The sequence below is a fragment of the Mixophyes fleayi genome, chromosome 10 (assembly GCF_038048845.1).
Source record: "Mixophyes fleayi isolate aMixFle1 chromosome 10, aMixFle1.hap1, whole genome shotgun sequence".
In the NCBI taxonomy this organism is placed as follows: Eukaryota; Metazoa; Chordata; class Amphibia; order Anura; family Limnodynastidae; genus Mixophyes; species Mixophyes fleayi.
Window position 1 is genome coordinate 32865921 of NC_134411.1, and position 14260 is coordinate 32880180.

Here is a 14260-nt window from a genome sequence, read left to right on the forward strand (position 1 = left end):
AGTTGCTTGGGTTGTCAATGCACAGTTAGGGATATATTTACTAAACTGTGGGTTTGAAAAAGGGGAGATGTTGCCTATAGCAACCAACCATATTCCAGCTGTCATTTTGTAGAATGTACTAAATAAATGAAAGCTAGAATCTGATTGGTTGCTATAGGCAACATCTCCACTTTTCCAAACCCGCAGTTTAGTAAACTTACCCCTTAGTCTCTTGAACTCTATTGTATGCAGTTATTAATTGCTGCAAGTAATAGGTCTACCTAGGCTAAATATTTTCCAATTCTACACATTGCATTAGAACATAAACATTGCATGGATTGCCACCAGCAGCTTTGGAAATCACTTGGACACAATCTGCATATACTACAATATATATGGACGATTCTCCACTGACTCAACGTACAAACAACTTGCAAGTAAAAATAAAATTTGCTTTGCCACTCTTAGCTCATAAACGGGGCCACTAATCCTAAATACAAGTTGATCCACTATGAAATGTATTCATGTAACATTTGAAAATATAAATGTCAAAGTACAACTTAGGATTCTTGAAGAGGTTAGACCGCTACAATCCTTTGTCACAGTTTTCAACCATCACTGTAATGAGCAAACAAAATCTGATTGGACCAGATTTGATTGGGTAAAACAGAACATCTGGTATGCCAATGGGCTCCATCAGAAAATTTGCTGGCCAACTAGCACCAAGCATTTTGTGATCCGGTAGCTCGGCTTGTACCCATAGCAACTGGATCTGTCCAATTGGACTTCAGGTTGTGTGACCAAATTTACACCAGATCTGGTTCTTATTTGACTTGTATTTTAGGATTAGTGGTCCTTTAATATTAAAGATCACCTGTCTCCTACCAACAGGAAAGGCAGCCATTTTATTTGCTGAAAAATTAAGTCTGAGCGTGTACCCAATCAATCGCCATGAACCAGTGCTAACGCTGAGGCGTTTTACGACCAATATTCGTGAGGCATGGCAAAATTCATGAGTCATTGGTTCCTAAGGAATTGATTAGGGTGTTCTCATGACTAAAAGTCTAACAAAATGGCTGTCTCTGCTGTTGCTAGGCAACAAGTACTCTTCACGCATTAGCTTCTAGTTCCTTCCTCTCTGGCAGTTTCAAAACAGATCAATAAAAAAATCTTCTTCTTGAATGTGCCGATCAGAACAACATAATAGTGTTGCTAACGAGATAACATTTGATCCACCTTGACCCATCCCCTTTGAATATTACAGATAAATCACAGCACATGTACATATCAAGCTAACACGCATGTTGCTCGTACCTCAACTATCTGAGGGGGATTATACTGTTGTGTTTCGAGATAGACCATAACCATCATCATTTTCAGGTAACGCTGGCAAACAACAGCAAATCGGCAGACTTCAACGCCGTGGTGGAAGAGCCGCAGGAGGCGTAGGAACCCCCAGTGCCGCAGACCGTCGCTGCCAAGAGTGTTAGCGTACAGTATGAGGAGTCATAACCCATTCACCCAGCACAATCCTTACAGTCACAGCACAGAAAAACTTGGGGACATCCGTGATTCGCAATATGCAAAATGGGGGTGGGGGGTGGGGGAGGGGGGGGACATGACCAATGACTGATTTGGTCTTGGGTTGTCGAGAATGTATGAATGAGCTCACCACTCATCATAAGGACTCAGGTACAAAAACATGCAGCATTTTGGGAAGGTTCTGTCAGCAGAACAGTGTTCATTACATTCCGTTCAGTTGCTGGTCTCATATACCCTCAATGTCAGGATCTGCACTCAATCCATAACCATGGTATTACATAACGTTTTATTACTGAATAACCAGGATGTTGACCCAGTGTACATTACTGAGCTGTTGCATTTGCAAAATATCTGGTCTTCTATGTGTTATAGAATATTTTGCAGTCTTCCTGTTGTACTCTTGGCACAATATTAACACACAATCAGCAATGTAGAAATACCAAGGAATATTTTATTGTTTTTTTTATAGGTATATCTTTTAAGATTGCATTTTTGGCATAGCTATATAGCATTGATCCCATGATTTACATTTCTATAAAATAAAAAAAATCCCTGAAAATGTGAAATATTCTCTTAATCTTAAAATCGATGATCTTTTATCTCATATAATTTCAGTGCATGTCCTCTTTCTGAAATGTGCATTTTCTTGTTCTAATTTTTATTGTTGTCTATTCATTTATTTGTTTTTGTTTAGAGCATTTAAGTTACATACATTAATGTGATCATTTTTTTTTTATATACTGAAATATTAGCGTCATTTGCTTGTTTGAATCCAAATGATGGAATGTTTGGAGGTCACTGATAACGCGCAGGTCAGCTCTTAGGACATATTAATAAGATGGTTATTGAAGCACATTTTTAACGAAATCCTTTAGATAATATTTCAGGGGTGTAGAATCATGCTATAAACAAGCCAAAATAATAGTATGCCTAGATTTTAATATTTTGCCCTCCCTATGTGTATAAAATAAATGTATGCTTCCAGATAAACTACAGATACATGTGCAATATTTTTACAAAAATACAATAAAATAAAATATATGAAAATTACAAACCTCAAGCTGGAATTTAAGAAAAAATAAGAGGAAATGTGGTGAGTCAAGGGTCAGCCTCTGCAATCCTATTGCCCTAGGCTCAGGTCTATTTGACCCCTCCACAAATACAAATACACCAGCCGTGTATTCTAAAATGCATTCTAGAAGTGCAATAATGGAATTTTAGTAGGATAAAGAGATATTTAGGGTTTGTAGACGGATCCTATAAGTTTCGTTCTATTCATATCTGTGATAGAAGCACAATTCCAAGTGATTTGTGGGTCTTGCACAAAGCCCACAGCCACTCAGGTACCCATATAACATGGACACGTCTCCTGGTGCCTGCGGAGTTATTTGGATTCATCTTAGTGGTACCCTGGAGACAGTTACCATGGCAACAGGCATTAGCACCTGACTCTCCATGGAAACACAGACATTAGTTATGCTGTAGTTAGAAATCACAGTTGATGCTACAATTTACAGTGTGCAAATATAGACCGCACCAACCCCCCCCCCCTCCAATATCAGAGTGCAGAGCTGCATATCTGCTCTAGAACATACATTTACTAACACAGATCTGAATAGAGTTTGCAATGGATATAACGAGACTCCACATGTATTTTGCATATTATAACATACGAAGGGTAGATTTGGGGACTTGAGTTCCCCATCTGTCATTAAAACAACAAATCCCAGCATGCTGGGACTTGTAGTTCCCCAGCGGAGAGCCGCAGGTTGCCTACCTCCGATTTAGCGTATATTTTGTATGTTCTGCATGGACTGCGGTGGGCTCCACAGTCCCCATTGTAACACCGAACAGTGTGAGCTTGATATGAAACAGAAACGTGGAAATAGACTTCTCCTGAACGGATCTTCAGTGTCCTAAATTATTGATATTTGCACAAGATAATAGAGAAAGCACAAATGTCTATGTAAGCTACAGCACACACTAATTATACTTATTTTTCTAAACAATCTTATTGACGTTTAGTTACCCCACCTGTACCATTACTGCCTGGGTGACCTTTATACTGTTGCCCAGGTCTACATTATAGTGCAGGATACAAGAGATACATTGTTGCTAAGAGAATATACAATGTAGCAGTTTGAAGGATTTCATGGCTGGCTGTATTGTGACATGTCGAGGACACACACTCATGTTGATGAGAATATATACACAATAGCAGCCTGCAGCTTGATCATCGTTTGAAGATGAAGAGTACGAAGCTTAATGAGCCGTGATGGTCGTTTTTTATAGGGAATTTGGGACAGGATGCCAGATTACACACCTTACCTGACAAATACAAAATCCTGTTAATATACTGTATGTATGAATGATGCAATTGATTTCTGACTTATGTTGCTGAACACTGATTGGTCAGTCTCAAGAGTTCAGCACTGGCCAAATGGTGTTTTGTAATAAGCAGCTTAATTGACTTAAAGTTATACCAGTCCACTGACTAGTTATCCATCTATACGATAGTCCATCAAGAAAATCCATAGTGAGGAAGACAAGGGATCAAATATTAGCCTATCTTACATTGCATTCCTTCCATATAAAGCACAATTTACTCTAATCACCTCTTCTGTAGATTTTCCAAGTGTTCCTCTAGTTTTGTTATTATTACATACTAGTTGTGTTATTACACACTCAGATCCTGATCATAATTATTTTGGGTTCTAGTTGTGGTATAATATGCCCCTAGGCGCTTCTGAAGACATTACCATTGTATCATGAGAGATGTTATAGAAAAAGACTTTCACTACAATGCATTATGAATTAGGACTGTATGTTAAGAGATAAGATCCTAATTGTCAATGATAGATCACGTCATATAGTTTACAATATTCTGACTTTGCCTTTACAATTATGGACCAAATATATAATTAATGGGACCAATGGTTTTCATCCCTCTTAAAAACACCCTCATGTTGTATCAGGTTAGAGGGGAGAGGTTGAACAATGCATTCCTTTCTTATTACACCTTTCTTCGGGTACTTAGAAGCATGTTTTTTTTTGAAGATTTAAAGCTCAGTCGTAACCACCGTTCCGTTCTTGTTAATGAAAAGGATCATAAAATATATTTTGTTAATGTGTTGCCAAATTAATATTCATTTAATGTTGCAATTTATTTCATTAGAAAAAAACAAACGTGTATTATTGCAATCAAAACTTGATTTGTTTTGGATGCCATCCTGCTTATTAAACATCCTCCTGTGTACAGTGCCGTGATTCTGTCCAGCTTCTAGTCACAGACTAAACTTCTTCATAGACATTAATAGCAACAGCGACACTTTCAGGCTGTGAGAATGTACAAGTCGAAACGTGATTTCTCTTCTTTTTTTTTTTCTAATGAAAGTTTATATTTAATTTGCACAACATATTATAAGATATACTTTGCTGATCATTCCTCTTTAAGACTGATCTTGTATAGTGCACGCTGGATGTATGAGGATAGATTGAGTTAGGTTAATTGCTCGTGACTCTGCTGGGGAAGGCTCAACCACAAACATCGCTACCTCACAAACCTTATTCCTTTGGCCTCATGTAACTCATTTTCCCATGACATGTCCCCAACCACATTTGAAGGACCAACAGCTGTCAGACATTTAAAGGGAATGATTTCTTTTTATTTTAAGCTTTACTGACATAAAACATTCTAATACTAGGATATAACAGTGAACTGGGCGCTTTAGAGTTATAACGTTACACCCTCAATACATATATTATTGTATGGAAGAAATACTTTTAGCTGGTTACTACATGCTAGATCGTAGAAGCACAATGTTTCGTAAAAAGGATTAGAATTCATAAGAGTAGGACAATTTTTAAATATGTTTATTCCTTGATATTTTGTAGCATTGTAATTAAATAGAACACAATCAGCCAGGGGAAGTTCTAGAACTTATAGGAAACGTATCGGAATGTTGGCAACTTGAGTCTGGTTCCCTGGCTGTATTTCCCATAATGCTTAGCAAGTCACCCACTGGTGAAGCTGTAGGACAGGACTAGCTGAACCTTGCATGAATTTTAACATACTGTCAACATCAAAATGCACACACACTAATTTGATTAGTCTGAGAATAATAAGACAGATCACTATTCTAGGATATGTCACCCCTGCCTTTGTGTCTATTAAACAATCCCACTGTGGTTCTAGCTTTTCCCAGCAGTTTCATTGATTTGTGTACATGTGTAGTTCTTGTCAAATGTATAATTACAGCTTCTTCTTTTTTTTCCTGCTGCAGTAAATGACACTAGCTCGTCCTGTTAATTATTGCTAGATGTAAACGTATGGTATTCATGTCTTATAAATCCATTTTTTTGACACTTTGTGCCATAGATAATCTTAGGCATCAATTAGGTAATTTAGGTGAAACGTTGCAATTATAGAAGTGTTATTACTCTGCAGTAGAAATGTTCCAAATTGTGTTTTTTTTTTTCTTTCTTTTCTTTATTTTTTTAAAAAACCTGAAAGAGATGTTTTGTATGGCTTCCATCTTTTTTTTGTACACTTGTTTCAAACAAACGTCTCTGTTTTACCGCCTCTTTTTTGTGTGTGTGTATATACATATACATATATACAGCTAGCGTGTTGTAAATATATCTGAATGTGTCTCACGGTTCTGTAAGCAGCGACGTTTGTCATGTTCCATAACTAACGAGTGACAACTCCAGATTGTGATGTATAATGGAATGTGTATTATTTTTGCTGATCAGTGGGGTAGTGATTTTAGATGTGTAATAGAAAAGTGATTAGGTAGAACTGTGTTACGTAACTTGGCATGTTACAGCAGTAGACAGATATGATTAGTAAAATGTAGCACACATGTTGGTAATTTTATAAAAGTTGATATAATTAGTGTCGTTAACTCTTTTCCTCTTAGGAAAGTGTCATATTCCACTGGCCTGGAGTGGGTTACATGCAATTGTGGGCAGGCTGGGAGATTTAGGATTTTTTTGTTTTGTGTTATTGATTTTTTTTTTATATATATATTTTTTTTTAGAAAAATAGGCTCTCTTTGGGTTATAAGCTGTACCCACTATCCTGATGTTTACCATAGTTCAAGATAAACACATTCAAACTCCCCTCTTTGTTAATCTGTAGCTTCACAGAATTATTCTCAAGCATCAACCTTATTGAACGACTCCCACTATATATATATATATATATATATATATATATATATATATATATATATATATATATATATATAATTTTCCTTTTCAAGTGATCCAGTGCTGATTTAAACTCTTTTTCAACGATAGTGGTGGTGATAAGCCCCTCCCCTAACCTAATGCTATTGGCTGTTCTGTTCTACGAAGGATAGCCAATAACTAAGCAGCCTGGGCTGGGAGATGGAGGCAGCTGCAGAATAAGTGGAATCAGGGCTGGAGTTTCTGAATGGTGCTTTTTTTCTATTAATAATTGATTTTGAAAAAAATAATAGTTATTAGTTAATATTTTGGAATTTTTTATTAGCATGATATCACCTTTAATAAGGATACAACTTTAAACTAAAATGTAGAACCTGGGAGTGATGATTTTCAATCTTCCGTTCTCGAGTCTCGAATCAGAATGGTGACAGACACGACGCCGGTATCCCAGACTAGGCTGTGGGATGGTGTGCCGCTAGGCTGTGGGATAGTGTGCCGCTAGGCTCTTCGTGACTAAGGTCAAGTTGCAAAATCCATTCTGTTCATGCAGTTCAGTCTAGTGGAAGCAGAGAGGCCCAAAGTAAGTCAGACAGTGGCTGGTGTTTCGGAGACTCGTTCAGTGTTTTAGGTACCCCCTAACCATTAGCGCCCTAGGCAATGGCCAAGGTTCACCTAATGGTAGCGTTGGCCCTGATAATATCACCTATCATCTATTATAATAGCTGTAATTCATCTTCGTGAAGGGTCAGGTTCATGAAAGTTTTGGCCAAGTCACTGTATTCCCTTGTGAATTCATAGGCTGAATATTGGTTAAACCACAAATGCCAAGAGAAATCTCAGGCCCTGAGAAAGTGGGCGATTCTTGGGGCCACCCTTGGATGCTATTAGTCCATGCAGTCAGAATCCAGCTCAGATGGGCCTGTGGGTGGGTCAAGCGCCCCAACCTTCCCACCATAATCTGCCACCGCCAGGTGCCCTTTTCTGTCTCTAGATTTGTATTTAAGCTATTTAAATTAAGATTTTATTATACAGAGTCAAATGAAATAAATGGTTGGATCACTCTCAAACAAGATAATCCCAAACAGCCATCAAAGTACCGCTCACAGACAGGACCTTAACACTGTCATGAAATACTTCTGTCTCATGAGCAAGAAAATCATCAGCTTGATGGGAAAAATCCCACTTGCAACCCCAACAAAAAAAATGTGACTGCAATTCTAGCAGATAATTTCATAGTTAGTGAGGATGATAACTGATATCTTAGACAAGTTCGACTGTTAATAAATTCTAACTGTGCTTTATTAATTTATATCATTCCACTTACCCAAGTTAGAGGACGAATTTCAGTAAAATATAAACAATGAATTCAATAAAGAGTTATAAATGAAATGTACTTGTGTAAAATTATTGAAGTATATCAAAGATGTTCGTCCTGTGTTTTCTTTTTTTTTTAATTAAAAATGCTTAAGTGTGTAAAATGTTAATTGGATGGCTAATAAGTGGGAAACTCCAACCCTCCTCCCCGTGTTTCTTCTCATGTTGACATATAGAATCTCTCCTTTGTGATGTGTGCTATTACCGTGAGTTACCTTCTGCCTATCAGATTTCTAGAAAGTTGCTCAGATGCTCTCAAACCGTGTCACATCTTTATCTGTAACTTATGTATAAAACTGGAAATTCTTTATACATGACAATATAAATATAATATACTTTGCTAAGTGTTGTAACTCTGTACATATCAATAAATGTTGGTATATAATGCTCCTTGCCAATGTGTTTTCTTTTGTTTTGGGTATTGCATTACTTGGAAGCACAAATCGGATGTATAAAGATTGTTTCATACAGAAGTGAGCTTAATAGGAGTCTCACATTGCCACTCTGTGCTGCTGGAGGACCCTGCTCCTTCCACTATCTAACTCACAGTCAATAGCAACCTACCTGCGACCATTTCCTTCCTCACGTCATGACACTGCCCCTGTAATTTGCAGCCTGGTCCTCATCAATGCAATAGTCAGAATGGACAGGTCACTGCCTCCCACAAGATCAGCATACTCATCTCCTGAAATAATTTGTGCTGCTGTGACTGATTCACCGATCTGATTGGCTATAGTTTGTTCTATATCACCCACTTCCAAACTGTGGACACATGTAGGAGAAAACGAAAACAGACCCTAGTGAAAGACACATTAAAACCAGTATAATTGTGGTACATAGATGGTTTGCCTGCAATAGTTTATACCTTACAATGGTACTTTCAGTGCATAGAATATAATGACACAGGAGATCATATGGGCACTATGCAAAATCATAATCATACAGTATAGTGCTATGTTATTATTTTATTTATTTACTCCCAAGTTATTGGGAGTTTAATACCTATCTGATCGTTAGAACGTGGATGAAGTGTAGCTGCTTAAAGCTAAATATAGACTGTCAAAACTGTGAAACGCGTTGGTGGACATGGATTTTAAGAGAACCTGTTTCGACCAGGACTTTTTATGCTGAATGCAGGCTCGTCACAGTAGTGTGTCTCCTTCTGCAACCTTTTGCAAAAATGAACATCAAGGGGTTAAGAGTGCACGGAGGATCTCCCGGATTAGCGGGTGCCAACATAGGCTTCTTTGACCCATAAAACAACTTGTTTTTTGCATGTTCTGCTTGTTGGCAATGATCAACCACCAGCTATTGCTTTATTTCAGAATATTTTTATATATTTTCAAAGTCGGCACATTTTATATGGGAAAGCACAATTCAATATAATCTCATTAAAATGTACAAAAAAGACACACCAAATGTCCCCTTACTCTCATGGCATTCTTTAAACATAACCAAAGCTTATAACAACATTATGTTAGGAGAAAAAAAAATAAAAGTTGTAAATATAATTAAAGGGGTGCTCTAAAAATCCTAGTAGGCAGAATTTTGAAATGATGCATATTCGGCCAACAGGGGTATTCCTATGAGTGTCACTGTTCAAAAGACGGAATTAGGGTGAGCGTCCGGGTAGGTGCCAGGAAGGAACAATAGGAGCGCCCCTTTATATCTGGATCATATGTTATCACTGATATATATAACTCGGACTGCTCTGTCTAACAAACTCCTTTTTCTTTTTTTACTTTAAATCTGACCAATCAGAAAAAGAACAAACATTACTCCGCTAGCCCTCTGTACACGTTATTCAGCCGTGTTCCCTAGAAAAATGATTCAGGTACAGTTAATCCGTACAAAGTCACAGAAAGCCTGAACTCATGGCATTGTTTCACACAACGTCAATCGAAGTAATGGAAATGCATGCCAGTTCTATAAGACTATAGCTCAGGACAGTGCCAGCATTTCTCGTTTTATTCCACGGTGTTCAGATTTCATCCATGTTCTTCCAGAACCACGTTCTTCAGCGAAGTTTCCTGTCCAGCTGGCACCCGGCCTTGGAAGCCGAGGTCTGTTAATGACTTTGCAGTAAGGAAGAACCATTGTTGGTGGCCGCCTGTGTTCTTTAAAGACTATCCTCAGCGCTGTCATTCACCCTACAGATAGGGTGGATTACACCTCACGTCATGAGGCATGAGGCACAAGTCTGTGGGTGACACTTTAAAGCAAAAGTCCACTTTTCTGCATATTTCTCTGACAACCAACTGAGCAGGTCCTTGACAACCGCAGTCCTGGCATCACTTAATTTCTAACTGTTTTGTGATTGGTTGTCTCAGTTTGTGTGAAGGACCATTGCATTAAAAAAGGGATGAAAAGTTCCTGCTACAGGTAATGCTTGTTACTCTCCCTCTGTGCCGGACGGAGCCTGTCCTTGTATTATGTTCATAGATCCAGAGGTGAGTGGCCATGCCTGAGTATCACTTCTTCATCAACCTCCACTACAGTAAATACCAAGTAGGGCAAGATCTAGTGCAGTGTTGGCTAACCTGTGACACTCCAGGTGTTTGTGAAACTACAAGTCCCAGCATGCTTTGCCAATATATAGCAGCTTACTGCTGGAAGGGTATGCTGGGACTTGTAGTTTCACAACACCTGGAGTGTCAGAGGTTAGCCAACACTGATCTAGAGCAAGCCTTGGCAGATGTGCCCAAAATGTAGGAGCCACCTCCAAAAATGTAGGAGCTAATGTATACTGACCTCTATCTGGTGCTAAGTACAAGTATAATATGAAGAACCATATTTGGTGCCAAGTAATATATCCGATAATATTATTATTATTATTATTATTATTATTATTATGTATAATAGGCTGCCAAGTAGTTTCATGCAGAGTTATATGTCACAACGTTGTCTGGTGGGAGTCCCAGAGGGACTTGGTTACCCCTTATTTGGTAATGGAGCTCTATGGAATGCAAAAGGTACCTTCAGATTTAAGTATGTGATGCTAACAGGTTTTTTCCAGGTATGTAATCAATAAATGCTGCGGCCAATTTGCATCCACCAAGTTCCTCTTCTTGGTGACTTTCTGGTATGTTCGAGGTGAGATCAGTGGAGGAGAGCTGTATAAACATATAAGTTCACTTCTAAGTTCCAACAAGAGATCCCAGCTCTGTAATAATATAAAACCATGACTAAAAGGAACGTCTAAGGGGAAATGGTGGGTTAGTTCTCTGTCTTTCACAATAGCCCATGATCTATACAGATATCGCTTTCTCTATTAATGCAGAAGTTGCGGTACAACAGAACAATGCCAACCATTGAGGTTCGATCGTGCCCACAAACGTCTCTTTTTGTGAACATAAACTAATTTACAGTCACTTTCTCGGTTGTGTATTTATGGCCTATCTTGTGGTACGACACAGAAAACCTCATTACCTCTTGTTCAGTTACAGGAATGATGGCTGAGACGAAGCGGCCTTCCCCACAGTAGTGAGTGATTTATGTGTCGGTGGTTACATCATGGAAGTCCCCACGCCAGCGAACCTTCACCCATTCACCTTTCAACCTTTCACCAAACAGGAAACCTTGTTTTCTTACATGTCACTTCTGCTATAGCTGTAGACGAAGACCTTTTTGTTCCATTGCCCCAGCCTCTGTAGCTACCTATTTGCAGGCTGTTATATTGCCATGTTCATCTGTGGAGTAGCACTAATAATATGCAGTATATTAAGATTTAATGGACAACTGGTGTGCCCTGATCTGATGTTGGTCAGCCCAGATAAACCAGAACTATTTTATTAAAGGGGAACCCCGGCTTTGCAAAAGTTTATCTCTCAGAGAGATTTGTTTGTTTGTTTTCCATGGAGACGACATTTAATAAGGTCAACAAGCTCAGGGCTTTATGATGGAAACAACTGTACCAACCAAGCAGATCTGTTGCCGTGTCCCAAGGCAACACAAACAAAGACATTTAAGGTGGAAGGCGGAGTACCCCTTTAACATAACAAAATAATACATTATTATTAATAAAACTAAATGGTTTGAACACAATTCTAATGAAAGAAATGCAAATAATAAACAGATAAGGGTAAAGGCCTCCACGAAAAATCCTGTAACAACACATACTGCCTCAAAAAGTTTTGGGAGGTACTCGATTTTCTTTTTGCAGTGTTTTCCTACGGACAAATTAAACAATACTGCTCACCTAATTAAGTAAGTGTCTGCAGAATCCAATACACAAGAATAAAATATAGACAGCTTAAAATATTATTATTATAAATATTTACTTAGATAGCGCAACGTTTACAATTAGGAACAAACCGTAATAAAACAAGACTTGATAATAAACAAACAGACAATCAGGTAAGAGAACCCTGTTCACAATCTTTATCAGAGGTGCTCAAACCCAGTCTTCAAGAGCTGCCAACATGTCATGTTTTCAGGATTTCTGTCTGTAGAAACAGGCGGGATAATTGCTGACCCAGAATAATAGATTAACTCACCTGTCCATTGCTAAAGAAATCCTGAAAACATGAACTGTTGGTAGCTCTTGAGGGCTGAGTTTGGGTACCTCTAATCTATATAATAAATAATGCAATATTGTTTCGCTCAACGTTAGGGCAGCTCAATTCCACCCACATGCTTGGATAAGAAATCAGGTGTTAAGACTATAGGGCCTTAGCATGAGATACTGAATAACCAAACACCACCTCCAATTTCCAAATAAATGGTTATCAAATGACTCGTCAACGTACAGAGCTAAATACAAAATATATCATTGGTTTGTCACATCAACTAAACCAAAAAGTAAAATGTCCAATCTTGCCAACTCTTCCAAATGCAGCTTGGTTTAAACAAAGTGGAGGTAAGTTATGAAGTGCAAAACCACTCTGGTGCATTGCAAAATCCGATTTGGAACCACTGTGCACCAAGATATCTGATAAAAACGCATGGGTGGAGAGGTCTGTGTTTGCGGAGCAGCAGAAGTTTGCACCGTCCAAGGGGAGGAATTGCTAAGTACAGACTTGGTGCCCCTCTGTGCTTAATTTTGCAGAGCAGTGAAATAGGGGTGATCTCCCTCACTCCCTGAAGAGTCTGGCATTCTCCCTGATGCTGAGCCAGTACAAGACGTGGTTGGCTTTGCCATCTGTGGCATGATGACACAGTTCAGAAATTGTGTCCTATGTCCATGTATTGATACCTATAGAGGTGGCCATTTTCATGGAGACCAAGATTTAATCAAAGACTGACAGGTAAGACAACATGACTTCAGTAATGGAGACAGAAATGTAAAGGACACTTCAGTCTGTAGAGATTCATTAGCTGCCTTTCTTTAAGCATAGTTGCCTACTCTCCCGGAATGTCTTGGAGACTCCCGTATTTCTGGGAGAGCAGGACAACCTCTTGGTTCTCGTCCCCGCAATAGATAAGTGGGGGGGGGGGGCTTAATGCATACTTACCTACTTTCTTCAGCTCTCTTCCGGGAGCCAGCCAGTGGAGGGGGGCGTGAGGGGGCGGGGCGGCCAAAATCGCGTCATTTCGGCCCCGCCCCCTGTGACGTCATGACGCAAATTGCGTCATTTGACAGCGGGGGGCGGGGCTAAACGCCGCGATTCACCGGGAATCGCGGCGTTTGGGATCTAATTCTGCCCACTTCACTAGGAAGTGGGCACTTCCTAGTGAGGTGGGCAGAATTCGGGAGATTGCCACACTCGCCCGGGAGTCCGGGAGACTCTCGCAAAATGCGGGAGTCTCCCGGACATTCCGGGAGAGTTGGCAAGTATGGCTTAATGATGCAAGTATTGCATCATCTTAGCCCCGCCCCATGCTGCAAGTGGCCAAAATTGTGACATTCGTTTAGGGGGCATGGTCAAAAGGATGCGATTCATCAAGCCCCGCCCCCGCACACCCACCTCCTCCTGGATCTCCCTGAAGCCGACGAGGAAAAGTTGGCAAGTATGTAATACACTTACACTTTCGCTAGTTTCTTGTTATCAAAAGAGGACTTGTCTTAGAAGTGAAACAAACTATGACACAGTATTTAGTGTTTTTCCCCCCCCAGGACTGTGTGGGTGTGTGAAATGTACATCAGAAAATACATGTGGTTAATATTCATTGGTTTCGGGAATTACTAACTACCAAGAAATCATGGGCAAGTTGTTTCCTCTCCCTGTCTCTT

General features: G+C 39.3%; 1 protein-coding gene and 1 long non-coding RNA gene across 3 annotated transcripts in view; one reads left to right on the forward strand and one right to left on the reverse strand.

Moving 5' to 3' along the window:
- The window catches only part of SLC1A2 (solute carrier family 1 member 2), an 84215-nt gene extending 77660 nt beyond the window's left edge, over window positions 1-6555 (forward strand). For both annotated transcript variants that reach the window (XM_075188337.1, XM_075188335.1), the window contains one exon: window positions 1360-6555. Coding sequence is in view for 1 of the 2 variants with exons in the window: in XM_075188335.1 (XP_075044436.1) it covers window positions 1360-1428 (69 nt within the window). In the remaining variant the exon portion in view is untranslated. The remainder of the gene's footprint in view (window positions 1-1359) is intronic.
- LOC142103953 (uncharacterized) overlaps window positions 1-14260 on the reverse strand; it is a 396555-nt gene that overhangs the window by 170710 nt on the left and 211585 nt on the right. The gene's annotated exons all lie outside the window — the stretch shown is intronic.